Consider the following 25,980-nt stretch of genomic DNA (forward strand, 5'->3'; position numbering starts at 1 on the left):
CAGATAAATAAATGGATTTTATTTTAAATTACACTATAGACTCATCTAATGAAATATATAAATGGTTACAGGACGAGACTCAGATGAAGAAACGCTGGACCAGTCAGAAGTACGAGTTTGGTTGGACATGTCTAATCAGCAGATTGGTCTGATGTTGAATCGTGATCTGCAGTTTTCATACAGAGATTTCGCCAAAGTAAGTATTGCTTAAAATTTTATGATAAAAAGTTATTTTACTGCCTTTTAACTAAAAGACTGATTACGGTACCAAACCAACGAAATAGACCAGTGGTATTAGTCGGTGACTAATACCTGAAAGACGCAGGTTCGAATAACATATGGACCATAGTATTTCTCAACTACTATCATGGCTCAGAGATTGGAATTAATCATTTTTATATAAAAATAACTCAAATCGATCATCACAGAACAGGCTTTCTAAGATTTTCCTAATCTCATGAATGAATTCTGTGATGAATAACTAAAATAAAATTGAGCTAAGTTATGCATAGTGACATCTATTAATTATAACCTAAAATAATAGTTTATAAAAGATAAAATGGATGTTTAATTTCAGTCTGGTGTCTCACTACTTACTTAATGGTTGTTGATTGTGTTTACTCCATTGTAATGCATTAATCTAAAGCCTATCATGCTGCAACACAATATTTACAATAAATAAATTAATGTAGAAAGATTGAACTGATTTTCTTAAACAAATATTATTGTTATTGAGTAAAACATTTCACATTTCTATTAGTAGTAAAGCAGATCATTGTGCGTTAGATGCTACATTATATACTATCGACTTTTGTATTAATCAATTACATTTCTATTTTTCAGGATCTATTCACAGCCTGCGAAGAAAATCCAAAACTCGGTGACATCCCTATAGAATTCAAAGAACCGATTTATGGAAAGAGCAGTCCATCTTTCACTGACTTCGTAGCTCCCGGAGTTATTTTAACGTAATGATTAATAAGTCAACTATAATGTTTAATAGAATATCAATTTATAATATGAAAATTAATTTCAGAATCGTATTCTTCCTTGCCGTCGCTCTAACATCATCGGCTTTGATCATCGAAAGAACTGAAGGTTTACTGGATCGCTCATGGGTCGCCGGAGTATCACCAGGAGAGATCTTAACATCTCACGTCATCACTCAGTTTGTAGTGATGTGCGGGCAAACTGCACTTGTGTTAATTTTCATGATTTTAGTTTTCGGAGTTGAGTGCCAGGGTGAAATATTTTGGGTCATCGCGTTAACTATTCTTCAAGGTATGATTCTATATTTAGATTGAGTAAAAGTCATTGTATTCATAAAATTGTATGGTAATGCCCGTGGGCTGGAACATAGTGCAACACTCCCATCGGGCTTTGACCAATCTGGTTTCGATTTGTGACCTTGTGATTCATGAACCACGAGAATTGAGCCACGGGTTAATATTGGCAATGATAATCTTTTCTAAGGTGACCAGACATCATCAAAAATGTTGTCCTTCTTTGTCTTCCTCGAACAAAAATATCCACAGTGATCCTTCTTTTTAGTGTTCTTTGATATTTTCAAAATCTGGTTACCTTATCTTTACACAAGTTAAAAATATCTGCATGATTGAAATACTTCTAGTTATAAATTTTTTTAAACAGCAGTCAATCCCAAATAATCATGAACTTTTCATTCTTTTCTATTCAGGTGATTCCTAGAGTTTGTCTTGATTAACAAATTAAAACTGAATAGCGTTGCAAAAGTGAAAAAAACATTGTGTTTTTCCAACTAGTCTTCAAAATACACACTGAACATCAAAATAATTTAATTCTAAGAGCTTGATTTGGCCACAAAGCAATAAAATCTTTCTTAAACTTTTCACCTTCTGAGTTTTTGTCAAATTATAGAAGCATGAATTAATGATTCTTCTGAAATAAATAGGTGATTTCAGAAGAATCATTAATAGTGAAAAAAAAGTAATACTGAAATCAATAGTGGCAAAACATACATAAAAAGATTCTAACATTTCCTAAGAAGTCACAATTCCATAAGTCAATTCAACATCAGCAACTATCTCTTAAAGTCCAGAATTTGTTGACAGCTAAGAAGAAGCTTTTTAAAGCATTTAATATATTTATCCCTTTTCTATAGACTCGTATCATTCATCCAAGTAAAAATATCAGCCAAATAAGCCAGTATTTCACATATTACAATTGTAACTGCACTATTTTTAATTGCATGCATTATGAAAACAAAATGACTCAACCTTATTTATTCATGTTTTTGTTATTATGATTATCACCAACACTATATTTATTGTAGGTTTGTGCGGAATGTGCTTTGGATTCGTCATATCAGCAATTTGCGAATTGGAGCGAAACGCTATTCAGCTAGCTCTCGGCTCGTTCTATCCTACGTTATTGCTCAGCGGCGTCATTTGGCCGATCGAAGGTATGCCTTTGGCCTTAAGGTATATAGCCTTGGGTCTTCCGTTGACGATGGCCACCACTTCGCTCCGATCTATCCTCACAAGGGGCTGGGCGATCACGGAACCAGACGTGTACAACGGATTCCTTGCCACCATAATTTGGATAGCTTTATTCTTAATAATTACTTTAGTGGTATTGAAAATAAAACGAGGTTGATGTGTTTACATTTTACAAGTTTACATTTAAGAGTATCATTAGAAAAGACGCTGAGTTTCAGAACAGTTATTTATTTTTTTATTAATTAAAGTAAAACACCATTATTTCAAAAATTGTTGCCATATTGTAACAATCTTTAAAAGGAAGTTATTATTAATGGTGCTATATATATACATATGTATCATTTTTTTATTATTATTATTAGTTTGTACTGTGAAAAATTGTTTTTGTTTAATTTTGTATGTGTAAAAGTCTGAAATGTTTACTTTTTATATATGTGATAAACTTAACTGGTTTTAAATTTATATGACGTATTAATGATCGTCTAAAATTCATCAAGAAGTCGTAAATGAATTTTAGTGTAATTTTCATTAATTTAATCCAATGAGTGGATAGTATCGAGCTCAATCTATACGCATGGGTTTAAAGGATAACTCACGATGAGCTTGAGTGTAAATATATTGAATAAAAGTAATCGTCACAAAGAGCAAACATAGACATTTTAGAAATCTTTTTTTTTAAGAATATTTCTTCATACTATATATGAAAAATAAAAATTAAATTCAAAAGCATATTTTATAAAACTTTTTATTATCCACAATAGAAAATTTTGTTTCATTCGTAAATAAACTATCTTTCATCCAAATTGTATTAGTTATTTTAATATCATAAAACTGAGTGATAAAATTAGCGTAATTAATTAATTAATAAATATTTGACAAAATATTTATTATAAAAAAATAGTACTTGATTAAACACAGAAATTTTATCAATCTATATAGTAGAATATATATAATATTAGACGGAAAATTATTTAAAATGTAAATAATTTTCAATTCGATGAAATAACCGTTTCAAGTAAATGTTGAAGCTCATTTTTATATCAAAGATTATACTACGTTTGTTTATGTATATACTTTAGAACAAACTTTGCTCAAGTTTAAATTACTGTGACATAGGTGTAGGTTTATTAAAAATTGTAAATGTAATTTTTATACAAATAAATAATCTTAAAATATGTATACTAACATTCTAAGCCAATTTTTGACACTGGAAAAAATATATGATGAAATCATTTACAACTGTATGTGAACGGAAAATATGGATAATTTAATCCATTAAATGTATTTTTGCATTTTATTTTAATAAAAAAGATTGTCACAAATGAGTGTTTTATTTATAAATAAATAAGTTATAACTAGAGGTCAAACGAAACTGCCTTTTTCATTTTAAGCAGAAGCCATTTGAACATTTGGTCCTGAATAATGGATGTGATTAATAAGAGTATTTTTGATAAAAGAAAATTTTTTATTCGTAGAAGGTTCCAAATTTTTATTTCATTTCTGTAACTGCCTTTTGAAGTTTTAATTTTAACATCGTAACCAGTGAAATTATAATGGAAATAGATATTTATTTATTTAAATTAAGAGAATTGTGAGCTAATAGTTTACCCCGATATAATATATAAAAAAGAGGCAAAAATAGAGAATTTAACATTAAATGAAAATAGGAGAAATAAAAGATTCATAATGTATATTAAAATTAATATAAAAACTTTAATACATAGAAAAATAAGAGTGTAAAACTAATAAAATGTATACATTATTGCAATGTATAACGAGTGCATATTAAATCTTTAAAATATATTTATTCTGTCTTCTTATGCGTGAGAATTTTACTAATCCTTTTCTTCTTCATTATTCCTTTATCTGGCTTTGTTTTCTAGAATTAAAATTGTTACATTAATATATTATATTTATAATATATAGTATTATAAATAAGCATATTTACCTTCTTTTTCTTGGCTACCAATCCTGCATAATTACCACTATTATTATTTTTAGATTTACTCTCATCTACACCAGCATCATTACTCCTTGATTCATTCAAAAATCTTCGCTTCTCTCTAACTTCATTATTTTTTCTGATTTTATTTCCCTATAAATTATTATTTAATATAAAATACCAAATACTGACAAAATGTTTACATACTTTATCAGATACTTACAAATTCGTCCCTTTTCTTATTCATCGGATTCATCTTGTATTTCGAAGAGTCATATTTTCTATTCGCAGGTTTACTCGTATTGTTTCCTTGGAAGTTTCTAACGTTACTTGGCGGAGGAGCACTATTATGTGACAAATTGTATCTATGGACCCTGATGGCTTTTCCGTTTATCTTCAGATCTTCTTCAGACATCATAAGAGCCAGCTCTACACCATCAGCTTTTTCAAAATTTATAAAACCGAATCCTAAAATATAAAATATAATATAATCCATACATCAATTAGTATTTTATTTAATGTTTCTTTTTGTAACCTTTTCCAATTTGAGTTTTACGATCTCGGACAATTCTTATTGATTTAATAACGCCACATTTTTCAAAAATTTGCCTTAATATTTCTTCTTCAATGCTAAACGGTAAATTTCCTAAGAATAAAGTCTTGCGGCTATCTCCTTGCGTTTTACTTCTATCGCAAGAATCTACTCGAATATGGTTTCCTTCTAATATAGTATTATTTTCAGCTAATGACTAAAATTTAACAAAATATTAATTATTATAAAGCATAATTATTTATTACATATATTTATTTAATATTACTTTTTCAACTGAAAACATGTCTTGAAACTTGATATAAACAGTAGCAGTTGTACGATCACTGTGAAACTTCTTTTCAATGAGAGCAACTTTAGGATTAGTTTTAATATCATCTACAGGTATATTTCGGACACTAAAATAAAATAATTAATTAATATAATATAACCAAAAATTACATAAATGAACTCAAATATCAATTGAACTAACCGTATAGTTTCTATAACGCCATATTTAGAAAATATATTTTTAAAAGTCTTCTTAAATTTTGACTTAACAACCGAGAGAGGGACGTTTCCGATAAATATAGTTTTACTTAATTCATCCGGCTCAAATTTTAAATCTCTCTTTAACTTCAAACTGACTCGTCGTCGGGCCGCTTTTTGAAAATCAGTCAATCCTTCATCATCATTTATGGCTTCTTCTACAGCATTTTCTTTATCTTGAAGTTGTTCTTCATCTTTCGGCACAGTCTTCGATTGCAACTTTTTCTTTTTCTTCTCTATAGTCTTTTCCAAAGCATCGTCAGATTGAATGTCATTTTTCTTTTTATCTTTTTTCTTCTTCTTCAAATTCTCATCATCATTATTATCAACAGCTTCATAATTATCACTTTCTGAAACTTTCCTATGCTTATTTTTTTTAGATTTCTTTTCAGAAACATCTTTTTTCAGACTATCTTTACGTTTGTTTATACTAACTACTGCAGCTTCTTCAGCAGTGTCAACTTGCATCTGACTATCTTTACGTTTCTTTTTAGTGACTACTGCAGGTTCGTCAACAGCATCAGTATCTTCAATCTTTCGCTTGTTCTTTTTCTTCTTCTGCATCACATTTTCATTTGGAATCTCATCATTCATATCATTACTCCCACTGTCTGTAATTCCGCTATCTTTATCATCGTTGTTACTATCTTCTCTGTTGTTCTTAGATTTTTTATTTTTCTTTGACACGTCTCTTTTAAATTCAAAATTATTTGATTTATTTTCCTGGTTAACGCGTTCGTTTTGGGAGTACGAGCGAAAGTTATTGGCTAAATTGGATCGCCTGCGTCGAGGTTCACTTTTTGGAGAGTCGAATTCATTGCCATTATGACCGTTATATTGTCGTTTACCTCTAAATTCAGGGGTGAATGCAATTTTTGGAGCTCTGACTCTTACCAAAGGACTGTCTGTTGGAGTGAGAGGCGTTTGAGGAGGCTGCTTGCGAGGAGTAGTGACACGACAGACAACTGGACGACGGTTGGGCGTACGTTGGCCCGAAACCAAATCCGCGATACTCCCAACTTCGTAATCCATCACTATTTTAATTTTATAACTGGTCGTGCGAAAATTTAAGACAAAACTAATGTCAGTGACAGTAATATGAACGCGCGACCGCAAGCATGGCAGAGAGGTTATGTTGACAGCAGTCTGCTTCGTTCAAAACGAGAGAACATAAAACCAAAAGTTTTGCCCATAAATAAAAAAATATTTTAATTATTACACTTAAATATATTATATTGTGAATTTTAAATACATTAAAATATTATTTATATATTTAAGTAGCATTTTTATATTCTGCTGATTAATATATTATTATTAAATTTTTAACTACTTCGGAAATTAATTTAGTAACGATGGAATTTGTCATTTTACTGTCCTACTTAGCGCAAAAGAGGTATCTGCATTTAAATTATATAAAACGGACTTGAATAAGTACATTACAATAAATTCTGATAATAAATAAAAAAAACTGTACTGTTAAACTAAAATATTTTAAGCATACTAGTATGCATTAAAAACAATTGTGCGTTTTAAAATCACAAGACTTAGTTTTATGAAGTTGTATTTGTTTAATATTTTTTTTCAGTATATTTTGCCTGTTTCTATGCTATTCTTTCCTCTCTGTGTAACAACCTGCCCCCCTCTTCACTTGTTCAATGTTCTGTTCACCATTATTATTAGTATCCTTAAAAGTTCACTACAATCCTGAAGGGGATCCTTCAGGATTTGCCTTTACATAAATACCATTATAAAGTGGTATTTATGTAAAGGCGCTTTAGGAATAAACCCTCGAGCGACCCTCAAAACTGTAAATATTACACTATGGCCAAAAATTTTAAAACCGCTTGTTTCCATTGAGCAATTTGTGAAATGCGCGAATAAAAACCAGAAGCCATTATCCTGCTTAACAAATATGTCTCTTATCTCAACAAAAAGACCACGAAGCTCTACAATATACTCACTTATAGATAAATCTCACACTTCATTAATGCGAAAATTATTTTTTTCAAAACTACTCGCATGAAACGTATAAAATGGTTTACAATAACTTTGACATATACATATCTTTGCGCACAGATATTGTATTTCATATTATTAGCATGTACATAAAAGTTGTTAGCGATCGAACGATTAAAATTGATTACACATATAAAATATAATCTAAATTTAAAATTTGCATAATAAATTATGGTACATGAGAAAAATAACGTTGAATTTTACATGCTATATACAAATTTACTCTCAATATAAAATAAATTATGATTACATATTTCGTTAACACCTATGAACCTGATTGAAAAATTAGTTGGTTAACATATTTCAAATTTAAGTAAATAAAATATACATACATATACATTTTTAAATAAAATGTAACAATAATCATTGATTGTTCTTATTTTTTTAAATCTGTTTATTTCTTTGAATATGATTAAAAGTATTATATTTGTACTGAAGCGGTCGCGGGGTTACGCTTCTATATTGTAGTTATCGGCAGTCCGGTTGACGATCTGTGATAGGACGTTTGTACAGCGAACTGTACAAAGTGGCCCTTGCGAAATCTTCCAGAAAGTTCTTGACGCGTTTTGACGGTGATCCCTCGACAGTCGTCGATGTTAATCCTCGAGCGCGTGTCCTGGAGATGGTTGCTCAGACAGGAGGCGAGGTGTAGAATCAGAGTTCAAAAGTTGAGCGAAGATGAGTTCTGAGCGGCGAGTTGTAGTCCAGTTGAGTTGCTGTAGAGTCGGGTGTCCAGAGTCGAATGATAAATGTGCACTTTTGGCCCCGCCTTATATTCCCGGTCGGGTGCGCTAAGGTATCCCCACTCCGCGCGTTGCTTGCGGCTGCGGGGTCATTGTACGACGCCGCTTAGTTCGGGTGCAAGGCTCAGCGGGAGTTTACTTTCGCGTATGCTGCATCCCGGACGGTCGTCTCGGGATCGCCATAGTACTCACTATAAATATTCCTCATGAAACTAGATATAGAAGATTGATAAACATTTGTGTATTAAAATACAGTATTTATTTTTTTACAATGTAATAAAATATATTAAGAATATAAACACGGTATAAACATATATGATAAGTAACAAAGCGCGTGGAATATAGAATACATGTACATCTGTGCTCTAAATTTTATCCATATAATTAGTCCTTAATTTCTTTAATTTTGGGTTCGCCTTCAGGATTATCACGCCAGATGCAATAATTAAGAGCAGTGGCTATAGTCATCCAAGCTACATAAGGAATGAACAAATATCCAGCTATTGGATTGACTTTGTAGAAAAGCGCACCGCAAACGACCACGTTGCCATACAGAGCGGTGATTTCGACCAAACTCTGAAAAATAAAATGCATAAGTAATTTAACTTGCTTAGATAAAGTAACAACTTGCTGCAACAACGTAATTTACCCATTTTAAACTGTGAGCACCAAAGAATATTGGAGTCCAAGCCCAATTCAAAGCCAGTTGTGTTCCGAAAGCGATTAATGGCAACCGGTTATCACCTTTAAATTGAAAAAAGTTATCAGAATAAAATTGACATGAATATGAAAAAAAAAATACTTATATAGAAAATTCGATTTTTATCTTTTAAATTATTGAAGAGGGCATGTTTTATTGTACAAAGATATTGTTTTGTAAAGATTTTTAGATCAACCAAAACTATTTTAATTTTCGCCTGAAACCGAAACATAACCTATAATTGTCTTTCAGTTTTAGTCCAAGGCTTTAATAATAAATCTTTCATTACAAGTATGTACCACACAACCCATCACAGTGAAGTAACAGTGTTGAATTGCATTTGGAAGTGAATTTTTGACCAAATGTTAAATTTATGCGACAATTTATTATTATTTTCTGCCAAATAAATTCAATTGTGAGCTTCTTGAACAATTGACGGTTGTTTAGTTAAGTTTTGATTTATATATTAAAAACTGAATGTTTGGTTGGTCTTTAAAAGTTAGTATTAAAATTTATTTAAATAGAAGGAAAACTTTTACTTTATAGTTTTACCTGTAAAACCACCACCATCTCTGTACACCAGATAAGAGGCGTATCCCATCCCGGTATAAAGACTAGTCCATACCGGTCCAAAAGCCCAGTTCGGGGGACGCCAAGAGGGACGCTTCAGTGTCTCGAACCATGGAATGGATCCGTTTCTAGACTTAACCTGAGAGCTGGTAATAATTCCGCCGGCCAATCCTCCCAAATTGGGCAGAATGGACGCTGCAATAGCTGGTAAATAGCTGGACATGACGATCAAACGAAACAAAGAAAGTGACTTGTATTTTCTTCAAGGACCGATCGAAACAAATTATATAATACGCTTTAACAGCGTTAATCGCGAATTACTTCACAAGTGTCATTAAACATTTGCTTTTCTTAAGTACATATTTTGGCCATCAATTGCCCTTGGATTTGAGCATGTAAATTGACGAAACTTCTAGATTCTAATAAAATTAAAATCATTTTACTAAAATCTATTATAAATAATAAATTAATAGTGATAATGCTTAAAAACATACTTATTTTCTTGATTGCTTACTAATGAAGTAATAATATAATAATTTATGACTTTAAACTAACTAAACTTAAGAATTAATTCAAGAAATTTAGCGCAACAAGCATATAAATCAAAATAGTATGAACTAAACAAAAAAAGTCTTCTTTTAATATTTTAAATTTTCATTTCGGTCTTCATTTCAATTCAATTAAAAATATTATCAATTTTTTTCCGGCTTTCGTTCCAGAAAAAAGAATGTTTTTCTCGGTTTTCGATCCAATTCCGATTAATTACTATTTAATTTTTTCAAATAACTCGGTAAGATACAACAAAGGTGGTTTTTGAGCGTTACGCTATGTTGCTCCATAGTAATTAGCAAGTAGCGTGTTTTTATTTGCTTTTTAATAATTTTTCGAGCAAGTATTTTTTAATGATTTTTGTTTATTTTATAAACACGTAACAACAAAAACAAATAAAAATGCTGAGATCCATCTTTTTTGCTTCCATTAGCGTCCCGCACTTCAGACTAACATTTCTGATCACTTTATTTGAACATTTAGTGAATCAAGATAAACCGATATTTTTCCGGTTTAACTCCGGTTTTCGTTCCGAGAAAAATAACGATTTTTTGGTTGTTTAGTTCCGATTTGAAGTCTTGCTTTAAACTTCTCTAAAACTTTAAAAAAATGCAAGCGTTGGCTCTAGCTTGGAGCCATGTCATGGTAAAAGTGCGCGTCATGTGGCGTTTAATTTTTAAGCAATATATTTTTTAAATATCGACGCAAAACAACTAAAGGAATGAATGATTGTAAAAAGATACATCATAAATTAAATACTTACAAAACATCCAAGGAATACTTAATAATTAATACTAAGTGGAAAAACTTTTTTTTTAAATAATGATGTACGACCGTTGACAGTGCGTTTTAAAAACGAATGAACGAAAATATAAAACACTGGAGAAACGTAATTAAAAAAATTATTGCAATCGTTTAGTTTCACTAAACCTAAAATATTGCGTTACGAAGATTATCTGATAATGTCATTTTTTAAAGATAGTCGAACTGCTGGCAAAGTATAATCCCGTAATGAGGGAACATGTAAGGAACGTAAGGAGCCCTAATAACGAAATTCACCAATATTATTTGAGAAAACAGTCAAAATGAAATAATTTACACATTAAATACTGCAATCAAATAAAAAATTGTAGCAAAGTTAAAAACAAGTAAATATTATTATATAATTGTCGATTGTACGAACCGAGCGAAAGGGAAAATAATTCATTGACTGTAGCTGTAGCGTCATGATGATAGGTTGTAGTACCATTTAAAGTATTTGATAATAAAATATGTAGATTATGCAATTTCTTGTTTATGAATCGAAGCGGCGCGCGGCGCGCGGCGCGCATGGTCGCAAAGCGTCGCGTTGAGACCGTCGGCTCGGCCATCTCGTCGAGTGCACGTGCGCCGCTAACCTGTCGTCCTCGGCTACTCCCGGCTTCGCCATGAACACGGACAAACTGAAGAAGCTGCAATCGCAGGTGCGCATCGGCGGCAAAGGCACCCCCCGCCGCAAGAAGAAGGTGGTGCACGCGACCGCCGCCACCGACGACAAGAAGCTCGAGTCTTCTCTAAAGAAGCTGTCGCTCAACCCGATCCCCGGCATCGAGGAGGTGAACATGATGAAGGACGACGGCACAGTGATCCACTTCAACAATCCGAAGGCGAAGGCCTCGCTGGCGGCCAACACGTTCGTGATCACCGGGCACGGCGAGACGCGGCAGGTGGCCGACATGCTTCCGGGCATGCTCGCTCAGCTCAGCCCCGACGGCATCGGTCAGCTAAAGCGGCTGGCGGCCGCCGCGCCTCGCCACGCTCACCAGGCCGGTCGCAGCGCCCCCGGACCCGGACCCGGCGCCCCCGACGACTACGACGAAGTTCCCGCCCTCGCCGGAGACTTCGACGAGGCCGCCAAGCGCGAGGTGGCCAAGACCGAGGTCAAGTCCGAATGAGCTCCCCCGCGCTCCTTTTTGTAAATACGCTGCGTAAGCTTCGACTTTTAAAACAACAAACGGACAAACTCATCTCTGCGTCGAATATATTCTGCATATTATCCTTTTAATCTTACATTGAACAAATTCTTAAAAGTGAAGTATAAATATGCGTCGATGTGTTTGTTATGCATCTCTAGGGAACTATATGTATAACTAAATAAAAATTAATTATTTAACGACTCGTTTGTTTTAGTCCGTCGCCTTCTCTCCGTCAGTCCTTTGTTCTCCTTTGTTCCGGACCGACTAAGCTTCCCAGCCGCATTGACTGCAGATAACTGGGTACAAATGTTAGTAAATACACCATATTCTTCAGGTATCTTGATGATTTCCTTTATTTTAATCAATTATGTTATTTTTAAGTCCCGACGATAATGAACAAATGCATTAACATAATCACGTACTGTGCGAAGTTTAAACAGTTGGGTTTCAAATCATGTAGTAGATAAATGTCTAATATGTGATATATTTTCAATCACTAGTTGATCATATATGCATTATATTGCCACCAATATTTCGAGATGATAAAATCTAATTAACTACTCTAAACCTACTGTTGACAATTTATTGTTTGTAATTGTCAAAACAACAAAAAATCGAGTCTTCCAGATCCACTTCTGTTTCTTCTCTATCCAAACAATCATCGACTTTATTTAAAACTATTTCTGACTAGTCACTTGTTGAGATAAGCAAAACTTACAAAGTGAGCGATTTATTAAAATTAATTGCTTACCCGTATGTGCCAAAATTGCAGGGTAATAAGTATTTTTTAAGAATAAATTTGAAAAGAAATCATTATTCGTCTAGAATAATGTGTTTCATTGATACACAAAAAATACTGATTAGCATTTCATCAAGATAAATTCAAGTGTCAACCTCAAGAACTTATTTTGTATTTAGAATGATCTACCTAGTATGTCTTCGAGTAACTAACTTACATTGGTATTTGTAACTACATGAATTGTCTAACAAATCGTAAATGGCTTGAAAATATTTTAAATTAACGCATAAAATATTAAACAGAATAGCTCCATACTACCTTCGATCTGTATTGAAAAAAAATACTGGCTCCACATAAATAATTGAATCTGAAACTAATTTTGTCAGACTTTTGTAATTGTTTTATTATTTATGGAATTAGGAAGGTCTCGAGTGTCATCTAAAAAACACGGATAAAAATAAATTATGTAAGGGTTGCTGGGAATCAGTCGTACCATATATGGGACAGTAGGCTCGCACAGTTAAATCAACGCCCCTGTGATTGTTGTCACTGTTCTTGAGATCCAAAGTATTACTTTCGTTCATCATGAATCGGAATGATACTCTCAACAGCCGGAAGCAATTATTATGTATAAATCAGGTACAACTGTATTACAAAATCTTTTAGTTATGTTAAACAAAAATATAACAAATCTCCTAAAAAATGTATATGGATAACTACAACATTGCTTATTTATGCCTTGAAGCTTATGAAAATAAAGGCCTAAAGAATTTTATAATGTGGTAATTGATGATAAATGATAACCTTCGAAAGTCAGCGTGGCTATTGTGCAATTTTTGGGTGTCAATTTCACTAATGTTTGGTTTAACCAAACCTTTTTTTGAGTTTTCTAAATGAGCATTTACTCGTACTAAATTACAAAATGACAAACTCAGCGGTGTAGCGGGACAGGAGTGGTAGGTCAACATTACTTTTTTAGAATGGAGTGCAAATATGACTAAAATGAAAACATTACTCAACGAAAAAAATCGGAAAAAATGGATATAAATGGACCGTCTCCACAACTTAAATTCAGTCGAGTACAAATAGCACCGTTGAACGAGAGTTGCCATCTAGAAAGATGATACTGTCCTCATGAAAGATGAACACAGTCCTCAAACTTAATCGCAAAATGAAAGCTATACAAAATCCTACGTAAATTTAAAAAAAATTGCTTATGTAAATAACTCGGCTTAAGTTGCTAGATCATTGATTTCTAAATTAAAAAATATTAAAAGTTAAATAAAACTTTCTTATACCTAGATAAAATCTATCTAATTGTAGTGCTGGAAGGGTTCTTATATTGTACTTCGTCACGGTGTCTGGAATTATAAAAGTCTCGAGTTGCAGAAACACTAATGAGAACAATGAAACCTGTTATTTCAATATTTAAGCGAGTACAAAACCTAAGAGAACCACATGATATAGAAAAATCGCCTAATACGATCGGAAGATACGTTGATATAATTTATATGACCTTCCTTTCTATTTTGATTTTATCGTTTATTTTATTTTTTATACTTGCTTTTGGACAAAATATTTAAATCAGTTACAATTGCATTTTTATTATTAATTATTTCAGATTATGCTATATATTATGTATAAGTTATGGTATACTTCATATCTAAATAATTTTAAGCATAGTTCATGATTATACTTACCTATCGGTTTTTAAAATATTTTCTTAAATTGACAAATATTTGTAAATTTTTTATTAAATTAAATTATTTGTTACTAATTTTCTATATAAAAAATCATATTTTTAAGCCATAACTTTAGTTTTAAATAAATTCAATGTATTTGTATTCAAATTCAAAATTAATATCATAAATACAATTTTATCAAAGCAAAAGTGTTTAAAAATAATATCTATATATGTATATATAATATATAAATTATGTATCTGAAAGTTTTCTAAAACAGCACTGTATAGTATATTTTTCAATCAGAAAAACACAGTTCTTTCTTGTGTTATAAATTAAATACTTTAGAATGAAGTAACATATATGTATAATATAATTTCCAAATATTTGTACCTCAAGTATTAATGGATTATATGTATTATTTTTAATTGATTCTTCTTTATAACCATTTAGAATTGGAGTTGATTTTTTGTGTCCAATGCTCATTCATTTTATTGTCATGTATTTCTCTATATTTATCTATCTTATAGTTGAAAATAATAATGTTCAGCCATCAGTACGTTCCATGCTATTTTTATAAATAAACGATATACTTTAATAATTAATTTTTTTAATAATAATAATAAATATTAAACAGTAACATCAATAATTTAATAAATAATTAAATTTTATATTCATAAATTTCATATTTTGTGTAAAATTATTATACATAAAACATTATTTATAATGCTTATCGTTAAATATCACCCATTTTCAATCACAGATTAATATATCCATGAAACACTCGTAAGTACGTCTTCCATAGAATTTTAAATATTTAGCTAAAGTTCTTAGTAGGCTTTCTTCCATTGAGAATGTCTTGAATTTCTTCTAAGCTCTTGCCTTTGGTCTCCGGCAGTAAGAAGTATACAAACAAGAATGCGGAAAATGTGAATATTCCAAAGATCCAAAATGCAAAGTGCATGCCTAAAGCCAACCTGATCGAAGAGAAGAATTTAGTGATGAGGAATGCAATTATCCAGCAGAACGTTGTTGCAATCGTTGAAGCTAGAGACTTAATATTTGGTTCGAATAGTTCTCCCATCACTGCCCATGGCAACGGTCCGAAGCCGATGCAATAGACGCACATGAATATTACTAACGAAGCCACCGGTAACCATGAAATACTTGAAACAGCGGGACTTTGGACCGAAACGAGATAGAAGAACGCTCCAAGAGCAGCCTATAACACAAACGAAATAAGTTATAAAATGCAAAGAATGTTTTTATTAGTTTATAATTTACCAATGATAACGTCATCACACTAGCTGAGACCAATAATAGCAGTCTTCTACCAAGCCTGTCTACTACTAATGGTGTTACAGAACTAGCGAGTACTTGAACAACGCCGATGATGATCGTCGAGATGGAGGCAGGTAGTCCAGTGTTAGCAGATTCGAAGATTATCTCCATGAAGAACAATACAACGTTGATGCCGGATAACTGTTGGAAAGCCACTAATCCACATGAAAGATAAAGAGCTTTGAAATTGCCTTTGGACGTCCAAAGATCGCTAATCTTAACGGCTTCAGAATTTTGCTCCTGACTAGCTTGCAAAGCGTTTAATTCTTCTTGAACATCTTCAACAGATTTGCCTTTTAAAGTTGCTAATGATCGTAAAGCTTCGCTTTTCTTTCCTGTAACGGTTCAGATTTATTAATTTTAATATAATAAGTTGTTTTAAGACCAGTCTTACCTCTTTTTAATAAAGAAGCAGGGCTATCGGGCATGAAGAAGAAAGCTATCATGAAGATTATCGCCGGAATCACTGATACAATGACAAGTACGAGGTAACTAACGTACGGACCGATACCGTAAGAAAATAGAAAACCGATTACAATAAACATTTGTAAAAATGATCCTAAGGCTCCTCGAATTTCAGCCTGAAAAATAGCAATTATACGTTATTATTGCAAAGAATTGTTGTACAGTGTTATTGAATTGATGATAAAAATGTGATACCTCCGCGATCTCTCCAACGTACATAGGAACTATGCAAAAGAGTTGTCCCACGGCAAAACCAAATATTACTCTAGCAGCATAAATTTGTCCAACTTGCTTTGCAGTTGCGATCAAAATCCATCCAATCAGAATTGGAATTCCACTGGCTAGTATTGATAATCTTCTACCAAAAGTATCGGCAGCATAACCGCTGTATAAAGGACCTGTTGTGCAATTAACGTAAGTAAGCACACTTTATTTTATGTTACAAAGCAATCCATACTTATAGCTGCTCCTAATGCGATCAAAGCTCCTATCCACGATTCTTGATCGTCGTTGATAGCTTGGTCCAATATGTCTTGATCAGGATCTTTTAATTTTGGGGTTGTCGGAGACGTCCAGCCCATAGTCATACCCAAGGCGAGAATACCCAAATTGGCTGAATAATAATAAAAGAAATAAAAACATTAATTATAAACAAGGAAGTTTATGTAAAAGTAAATCGACTATTGCAATTTATTGTTATCTTTATTATGAGTTTTAATGAGATGATTGCAGGAAGCCGCTCCGAGATATGATGAGCACATGTGTGTCCTAACCGTTGTGTATATGATTGAGATTGAACGTTTGTAATTTTCTCAGTGTAAATATAACGCAAATGAATGTAAAATATTTGTTTACATGTATACAAATATACAATAATAAACTAAATATGATTGTAAATATATATACGAGGATGAATTTGAAGGTGTCAGGTTGAATAAAATATTCAACACGAAGGCACAGCAGTAGCTTAAAAAGGTCGCTAAACTTGCAGCATGTACCAAAGCAGAACAGCGCCTTTCATTAGTGATGCATGTCTGTACAGCAAATGTATGCGTTGATTAGAATGCTTCGAAACGATGCAAGTTGTAGTAGACTTTTAGGCCAGGTCAATCTCAACTTAGTGAGTTAATTTCAGCAGTTGTAAGCATCATGAGGGAAAGTTGACTTCAGAATTGGAAAAACGACATACTAATGCCTACCAGTAATCATTAAATAAGGCCCAATAATTAATTGTTATTAGTATGAGTCTGAAATAAACAGATAATAGTATCAAATAAAAACAGATATATTTATGTGAAAGTTGCTATTGGAACACACCTTCAATGTGTAAAGTGATATATTTATCTAAGCGAAAATATTATTATGATTGAAATTAATTATGATGACAATTATTAATTGTCTATTTTATCATAACAAGCCATATATCATTATACAATAAATTGTGATAAGTTTTTGACGCCCATTAGTTTTTGTGAATACATGCTATCAGCATAATTGTATATTCATGTAAAATAAAAGCCTAAGCATGTGTATATATACTATCTACCATCATAAAAAATCTTTGGAAAATTAACGGAGAGGGCATGAAAATAGTATAAAATTGTATACATGTATTATATAATGAATGTAATTAAAAATATGTATTAATATAGTGTTCGAATATTGTTGTATATGTATAAAACGACAGTATGTTATAATTTACTTTCAATATAAAATTTAATTATTTTATAAGTTCACATACGACTGTTATGAAAATATTTTATTTTTAAATTAGTTATTTATTTATTAATACATATTATGTACGAAATTAATACATACTATTTTTGTCTGTAATCATACGTCGTACGACTTTGCGAGGTGGCTTATTTTACAGATCCTGAACTCAGGGTGATTGGAAAAATAAAAGTTTTTTCTAGAGTTTAGACATGTATGCCAATTTCCGCAATGTAAATTAAATTAGGAAAATAATTTACTTTGCGTCGTCGTGAAATGTAATATAAAATATTTTTTTATAAATAAAACATAATCATACCGTTCATCTATAAACTCGGAGAGCCATTTCGCGTTAACATTTTTCAAAATTTGAAACTTTAGAGTTATTGTCAAATTTACATATTAATTGTAAAAGTGTATATTTGCATTTTTCTGTCATAAGATTACGTATTTACCATTAAAATATAATATCGTAACATTAAGATTATTACAAGTCTTAAGCTTTTGATAATGGAATTTTAGATATAAAAAAATGCTTTCACGATAAATTTATTTTCAAAATACTAACAGTATATTTTATTTAAATTGTATTGTATATATTTCAACTTTTCTACTAATTTAAAAAATTCTTTTATTTACAAAATATTTTTCCATTACATTAATAATATTATTATTATGTTTTTCGCGCAATATTAATATAATTATAATCTAAATTTAGAGTCAATGATATTTTTTTTATCATTTACCGATATTTTTCGACACTGAAATAATCCACTAAAATCACGATCACTTTTTCATATACTCTTTCAATAGCCACAGTAATCTTAATATGACATATATCCATAACTTTTGATATATTAGGTAGTAGCCTAAATTATTATTTATTTCTCACTATTATTTAAATTTTATTTTTTACACAATCAGTTGCACATTGTCACTATTTACATATTAATAAAACATAAAAAGCCAAGAAAATTATTGATGTCGTGGGCAGGGGGGAGGAAGGTACGGTTCATTATTAATTTAATGATATAAAATAAAATTATTATTATTACTGATTTTTTTAAATTTTAATAAGAAAATTATTATTTTTAATATTAGAGGGGGGAGTTTCTTATTTTATTATTCACCTGCCCCTGCAGCCATATACTGCATTTTGTTACTTCCGGTACTCATGTCGGCGGTCCTCACTATCATCGGCTGGTAAATGCGGGTGTCCGAACCGCGCTTCTCTAACTCACTGCTGCCCATCTGCTATTAGACGAGAAGTTAATGCACTTGACAGCTGCGACCGGAAGTGGATTGAAAAGCGCGGGATATCCTTGTCGGCACCTGAAAATTTTTCAAATAAATCAACATTTACATATTAAACAATGTAAAAATCATAACGACATTGATCGATTGCTTATCCGATTATTGTTATGCATATTGGAATATGTTGGACGACACCGTTCAAGGTGGAGAAGAACAAAAATACATTTTCATAGTTATGATTATTCCTGAGTGTATTATGGAACAATCGGTTGTAGATTATCAAATATATAATGCGATAAATTAATTGAAATAACGTAATCTGTAGGTGTGACACTTGATATTGAAAATTAAATCAATGCACAGTATTGTTAAGTATTACGTGATGAAATTGCATTCATCTTTTATTATATTAATCGGACGAGATTGGAGATTACTCGGTGAATTATTTGTGTGAAGCGTATTCAATTAATCTAATGCAGATTTATCACAACAATTGAACTGGAATTTGATTGAATGGAGATGAATAGCTTTGACATTTAAAAAAAGTCAATAGATTTTTGTCATCAGGAGCAAAATAAGAACTGTCTTCCATAAAAGTTTGCAGTTCTTCCATAAGCATTGTTTTATAAATAATTTTGGCTAGCAACACGGCCGGCTTTAGCAGTTTTAGCCCCCAGAAAAAATAAGTTTGCGCCCCTATATATTATCTACCAATTACATATAAAACATGAGCTGAAAAAATATGATAATTCAATAATAATTCACCCACCATATATCTTAATCAGCGCCACAAAGACTGCGGCGAAAACAACTGTATGGCAACCACAGAGCTAAGAATAAAATGGTAACTATCAAAGTGTGCATAGTAGAGCCACGAAGTTCAGAGAGTAAAATATATTATTAACATGAGCTTATTTACTCTATGTATTCACTATCATTGTCAAATCGCTTCACTATTGTAATATTGTTTCAAAGTTTTGAAGGAAATATTATGCAATTATTTTGTTTTTTAGCAGCCCCAGGCCAAAATCTATGCAGCCTGCCTCTATGGTCTGCTCTGGCTAACTGTAGTCCGATTTTAATTAAGTAGGAGACATTTTTTAATTACTATAAAAACTCTATAAATAATATTTTTAAAAAACTTCTTATCTGATAAATATTTTTTAAGAGTTACCATAAGATGACGAATGCGACTTTTTAGTAAAAAATGCATAGACTGGTCTAATGCTCGTATACACTTATAAAGTCTGTATAATAAATAAACTACAATAGTAATTTATAGACGAAAAAATAAATAAAAAATCTCGTTTCTAAATATCTAAATATTTATAATATGAGTTTAAAAAATTCAAGCCAAAATTGACACATTTCAGAATTTATAAGCATTATATAATCATTCATAAAACATTTACGCTTATTCTATTTTCCAACTAAAAGGCAAATTAGTTGATAGGTTTAAAAAGTTATTGATATACTAAACATAAATTTAAAGTTTAAAATCTTTTAATCTATAAAGTTAAAATTTACTCAGTTTATCATCAGGTAGATATAAACTTGTAATAAGCATTTAAAAAAATATTTTCTTTCAAAGCGTATGTATAAACTAAAATATTTTTAACACTATAAAATACAAACCATTATATTTTTTAATAAAATTGTGACGATTTTTTAAACTAAATTTCATGTGAAATTATGTTGGATATAATCTAATCTAAATTTAAACAGTTTTTATATCAATATGTTTATTTGAAGATACGATTTTAGCGAAATTTTGATAAAACGAGATTGGCACTTATTTATTTAGAATACTTTCAATATTTTTAGAATACGAGTGCCATGAAAATATTACACTCTCCACCTTAGATTCATTATAAAAGGTCATCTAAGGTCCTCAAAATTTTGCCTTACTTCAGATTGATAAAAATCACTTTTACATCATTAAATTTGGATAATAAATAAATCCCCAAATGATTACTAATCGGAATAATAAAAAATATGCATAAACCTCACATACCTAGATTTATTGAATCACAGCAATTCAGAGATATATCACCGGATCAAGTCAGAGTGGCAACTGCTGTGATTTCGATTATTGACATTATTAATAAGCATCATTCGAGTGCACAATCTAATCGGGATTTTTTACGTTACAATATTTTCAAGAGCTCTGGTTCATTTTTTCTCATTTCTTTCCCTTGCATAGTTTCCACGAAGGTTTCGATAAGGCGCTTTTATATTAAATTAAATTTCTGACGTCAAACACATTCATTGCCAATACTTTTCGACGTATCCTATTTTAAGTGCTTATTATTTTTATGTTTTATAAATCAAATAATAAAGAAAAATACAATACTTCACTATAACATTACTAACGCTGGGAAAATTTATTTTGTCGATAACTAATAATACAAATAACACTCATGAGTGAATATCAGGCGCCATGATTTATTTAGATAAATATATTACATAGAAAAATAGTTTTATCACGTGCATTACATGCACGTGAGAGTGACGTGAGCTAATTTTAGCATTAGAAATCGCATAATACTCAAAATTTCACCAAGTCATACAGACTTTTGAAAGACAGCAATTACAAAGAAAACTAATTAAATTCTTTTCTTAACAAACCCTGTAAAAAACACTATGGCCTCGTTTCGAATAAGCGTTGCTTGAATTATCCTTTGTTTTTATTATCGAGACTCACTTTTCACTCAGTTTTCAAACGTATAAAAGCAGATACATAGTGCCTATGTATCTATACTTCACCAAGAACCTAGTACCCATAGTGCCTATGTATCTATACTTTACCAAGAACCTCTACATGAGCTTCCCTAAACTTTGATACACGAGAGCTCATCCGAACTCGAAATAAAGTGGAGCGACGCCGACTATCGACACTAAAAAGACCGAGAAAACACCCGCTTTCCTCTTCACGTCAACCCTACAACGTCCGAAATCCATAGTCTGTCTTAACTTCCAAAGACTATTAGATTCTTTAGACGCAGACAAGATTACGAGGACTTACTATACAAACTCTTCGTAAACTGACTCAAAGTTGTGACACAGTAAGCATTTATAAACAAAATATCTTTATCTTATTGTAAATATAAACACATTGACACACAGGTCAGGACATTATATTTTTAATTTTATTCAAAATAGCTCAAATGTCATTTAATACAGTATATAAGGGTGAATACCAACATACTTTGCGAATTTGAATGCGAAACATATATCAAACTCTTGCAAAAACAGGTAATTTTTTCGCAATTCCCTATAATTACGGCTTATATTTTTACCATTTTATTAGTCAACAGAGTCCAACCTTTGTTTGCACTTTCTGTGTATTCTGCTAATGGAATAATTGCCGTCGCCTTATTGACAAACGATACAGTATCGTGGATGTAAATTATTCAATTGCAGATAATGGAAATGGTATCGACAGGGAATATTAAGAACATGATATACGAAATGAATGGATATTGCATATGAAAGAGAGTATATTAGTATCGCTCGTTTGGAAAATTGTACCATAGGTATAAATAGTTTGCTTGTGTGTGTATCATATAAATCACCTATTCAATTTCTTACATAAATAATTTTATATAGTAAATATCATAAATACCATACGTGATGCCAAAATGGTTTCAACTGATTTAGAAATAGTCCGAGAGCGCTATTTAAAACAACATTAATGTTATTCGTTTATAATTAAAGATGTTTCAAATGATCCATGAAGCGTTCTAGATTGTTAATATAAATAATAATATTGAAACATATGGTAAATATTGACAGCAATTCATCATATTTATATACATACATGTCAATCTCTTTTAAAAAAACATACTTTCAATGAGACATAACTATTACGAAATACTTCAGAACCAACTATTCTTCTGTCGTAGTTTTACAACTGCAAGAGAGGCGGACAACAACAGCAGTTCAACTAATACAAAACTGATTTATGTAGTCATCTTGTAGAACCGGGTTTTAAAAAGTATATCATCACTGGCAAACCACTCAGTACAAGCAATACTACGGGGGTAGATCTCCCCTTTAATTAATTAACTTTATCTCCACTCCTCCCTCTTCGAGGTAGTGTATTTGAATTCCTGAAATGAAATGAATAATTTAGTATTTGTCTCTCTGATCTCATAATTTTCATAATTTTATTCATTCATTAAAGACTTTCCTAATTAAGTTGCAAACTTAAAATGTTTATGAACCTAGGTTTATGCGTCTATAAATAAAATACGTTGCTGATTATAAATCTATAATTTATTTCTTATTATCAACTTTATACTTTATAACAGACAAGTAGAAAGAATTTAATTTTAACTTCATTAGAAAGGTTTTATTTTGTGTTTTTTCATACATATGGGTTATTCAGCATAAAATATAATTTTATATATTTTATTACGTAACCATATAAATTTTCCTTTTCTTTCCTTTTCTTAGTAGAAGCCTCTTGAATATAATATACTACTACATACGCGTGGTCCATTTTTCTTACTTTATATTTAATTTAAACCTTTTTGATATTCTTAAGTGAATTTCATAAAATATTTATGTAGAGTTAGATAAGAAAAAAAACTATTAATATAATCAAATACTAATGAAAAATTAAGTGAGAGTTCATAAAATTAGTATAACTTAATTAAGAGCTATTTACATTTATTCAGTTATTAAGCTTTCCATTTCGTAAATGTGTTGTTGCAAACTAATATTTGACACTTTGAACACGCGTGATTATTGACAGCTGTCTGATTTACACTGCTGCCAACATAGGAAACTCGTATTGGATCCTGTAGATGTGAATACATTTATTACATAAATTAATATTATATGTTTATATTAGGTTGTCCCAATATTCTTTGCGTTTATTTCTTACATTTGCAAAAATATTTTTTTTTTATAAATTAACGATAATTTCACTATTCTTTCGATATTTGTTAATAGTAGTCGTATCAATGATGCTATTTAGTTACGGGATATTTTTTGTTTCGATATGCTTAAGACACAATAATCAAAATATAAACTAATTAAATCTCAAAAGAATATCACAAAATTGTGGCGCGCGTTAATACGACTGCATTCGGGTAATGTTTTATTATTTTTTATTATTATAAGTTGGGACAAGTCCACTGGAAAATGTATTATTAGCTAAGAAGCTCTACTACATCTAAAGCAAAACAATGCAATAATCTCGACTAAATTAACCAAATACCGTGTGACCTTTCCACATATTTGTGACAATTCATGCTCGCAAATTTATATGCTCGTCCAACAGATCGACGCTTTGTAACCATACGATTCGGTCTTCCATATATATTTTAAATGAAATAAAAAAAAACAAATTATACAGTTTACGCGATCGTTTTCGGTCAGTTGTTGCAGCTGCTGCCAAATTTGTTAGTGTGGCATCACTTTTGGACAGTTTGCTAAGCAAATCCCTTGGCTCCGGTCCATCCCGCGTGAGGAATTGGGCCATCCGCGTTGCACTGCAAATGTTTATCCATTCATATATCATTCGTTGCCCACGACGGTGGATGCGTTCGTAGACATTGTTTGGAATCGTTGTCATTCACGTAGCCAAATCAAACAAACGATGCCAACACAATGCATGACGAGGCACTCGCCCAAGAGGTAACCCAGACCTTGCCGATTACCATTTTGGAACGATCGGACACAAACTATAATACATTGTACCTATAAGAGATTTCTTCGTGGTCACCTTTCGATTGATTCATTCTGAAGCAAGTCATGAATGAAGTGTTTTGTTGATTCTAAGGTACCATAATTAGGGTTGCCGAAACGAAATATAACATATCCTTCAGCACTCGCTTGAATTATTTTTGTCTTGCATATATAGGTCTTCTGCGTCGCTGCTGGTATTTCGACATAAAATTTATCACGAGAAAAGTATTCATATATTCCTGTCATTATGACTTATTTATTAAAAATTAAAATCTTTAGGAATTAATTAGATTCTAAGAATGTACAAATTCTCTCCTTTAATTTTGCTGCTTCAATCATGTATTGTAATGACTTCATAATCAACCACGTTCTATTGAACAGTTATGATGGATGCAAATTCTTCAGTTCTCTAAAGATTAAATCAACAGAATAAAAGAAACTTTTTTTCGTATATTATCTTGTCGATTGAGTAAAATTAGCACGTTGCAACTGGCATTATCTCTAGAATTAAGATATTGATTTCATCGACTATTACGTTGACTGGGGCAAGTTTTGATCGTCTTTGAAGCCAATCCTTGTATGATCTTCGCTAATTATTTTAATTACGTTCCGAAAAAAAAATGTGTTTGGAAAGCCTATTAATAAATAAAATTCTTTGTCGTAGCACGACGACGCACGCTGGTACGTAAAATCGTGTTTCAAATATAGTCTATATAGGGTTTAGTGTAAAGAGCAGAACTCGCAACTACTAGCTCAAGGTTCTCAAAACTCAAGGTTCCTATACAACAAAATAGGTTGTCACAGTGCACTAGGGTAGCCTACCAGGTTAAAACGGGCAAAATTTAAAATAATTAAATAAATAGAAAAATATGAATTAAAAATTGTTAAGAAAAATACTCTACTAACAGTGTTATTATGAAATTACTTTATTAGCTCATTTATTATTTGCGAAGCTTTAGATTATGATGACAAATCATTAAATAGTCAGCGCAAGGCTTGCATCATATTGTCTTAATTTAAATAAATATAACCTATATATATTATATTAATTAAAAAAAT

The 25,980-nt window shown here is 31.3% G+C and overlaps 5 protein-coding genes across 6 annotated transcripts in view; 2 read left to right on the top strand and 3 right to left on the bottom strand.

The window, feature by feature from the left end:
* snu (ABC-type transporter snustorr) overlaps positions 1-3,799 on the top strand; it is a 69,931-nt gene extending 66,132 nt beyond the window's left edge. For both annotated transcript variants that reach the window (XM_088192953.1, XM_088192954.1), the window contains exons 12-15: positions 72-196; positions 844-968; positions 1,037-1,281; positions 2,312-3,799. In XM_088192953.1, the coding sequence (XP_088049079.1) occupies positions 72-196; positions 844-968; positions 1,037-1,281; positions 2,312-2,634 (818 nt within the window). In that variant the 3' untranslated portion in view covers positions 2,635-3,799. The remainder of the gene's footprint in view (positions 1-71; positions 197-843; positions 969-1,036; positions 1,282-2,311) is intronic.
* Positions 3,800-4,152: 353 nt separating this feature from the next.
* Positions 4,153-6,659, bottom strand: LOC148232153 (uncharacterized). Its single transcript, XM_088192958.1, has 6 exons — positions 5,442-6,659; positions 5,238-5,367; positions 4,955-5,168; positions 4,643-4,887; positions 4,426-4,572; positions 4,153-4,356 (listed from the first exon to the last, which is right to left on the bottom strand). Exons 1-6 carry the CDS (start codon positions 6,527-6,529, stop codon positions 4,282-4,284), a joined length of 1,899 nt encoding a protein of 632 aa, XP_088049084.1. The 5' UTR covers positions 6,530-6,659; the 3' UTR covers positions 4,153-4,281.
* A 1,833-nt stretch (positions 6,660-8,492) lies between these two features.
* Positions 8,493-9,907, bottom strand: Tspo (Translocator protein). Its single transcript, XM_088192966.1, has 3 exons — positions 9,509-9,907; positions 8,906-9,000; positions 8,493-8,832 (listed from the first exon to the last, which is right to left on the bottom strand). The coding sequence occupies exons 1-3, from the start codon at positions 9,747-9,749 to the stop codon at positions 8,641-8,643; spliced, it is 528 nt and encodes a 175-aa protein (XP_088049092.1). The 5' UTR covers positions 9,750-9,907; the 3' UTR covers positions 8,493-8,640.
* A 1,535-nt stretch (positions 9,908-11,442) lies between these two features.
* Positions 11,443-12,230, top strand: LOC148232155 (transcription factor BTF3 homolog 4-like). Its single transcript, XM_088192967.1, has one exon. The coding sequence runs from the start codon at positions 11,503-11,505 to the stop codon at positions 12,007-12,009; it is 507 nt and encodes a 168-aa protein (XP_088049093.1). The 5' UTR covers positions 11,443-11,502; the 3' UTR covers positions 12,010-12,230.
* Positions 12,231-15,117: 2,887 nt separating this feature from the next.
* LOC148232156 (facilitated trehalose transporter Tret1-like) lies at positions 15,118-21,291 on the bottom strand. The gene is made up of 7 exons (XM_088192959.1): positions 21,239-21,291; positions 19,101-19,302; positions 16,715-16,870; positions 16,453-16,655; positions 16,187-16,373; positions 15,736-16,127; positions 15,118-15,673 (listed from the first exon to the last, which is right to left on the bottom strand). Exons 2-7 carry the CDS (start codon positions 19,219-19,221, stop codon positions 15,269-15,271), a joined length of 1,464 nt encoding a protein of 487 aa, XP_088049085.1. The 5' UTR covers positions 19,222-19,302; positions 21,239-21,291; the 3' UTR covers positions 15,118-15,268.
* Between the last annotated feature and the right edge of the window lie 4,689 nt (positions 21,292-25,980).

Source organism: Plectrocnemia conspersa, unplaced genomic scaffold, assembly GCF_051122295.1.
Source record: "Plectrocnemia conspersa isolate PC_06_02 unplaced genomic scaffold, ASM5112229v1 ptg000009l, whole genome shotgun sequence".
Classification (NCBI taxonomy): Eukaryota; Metazoa; Arthropoda; class Insecta; order Trichoptera; family Polycentropodidae; genus Plectrocnemia; species Plectrocnemia conspersa.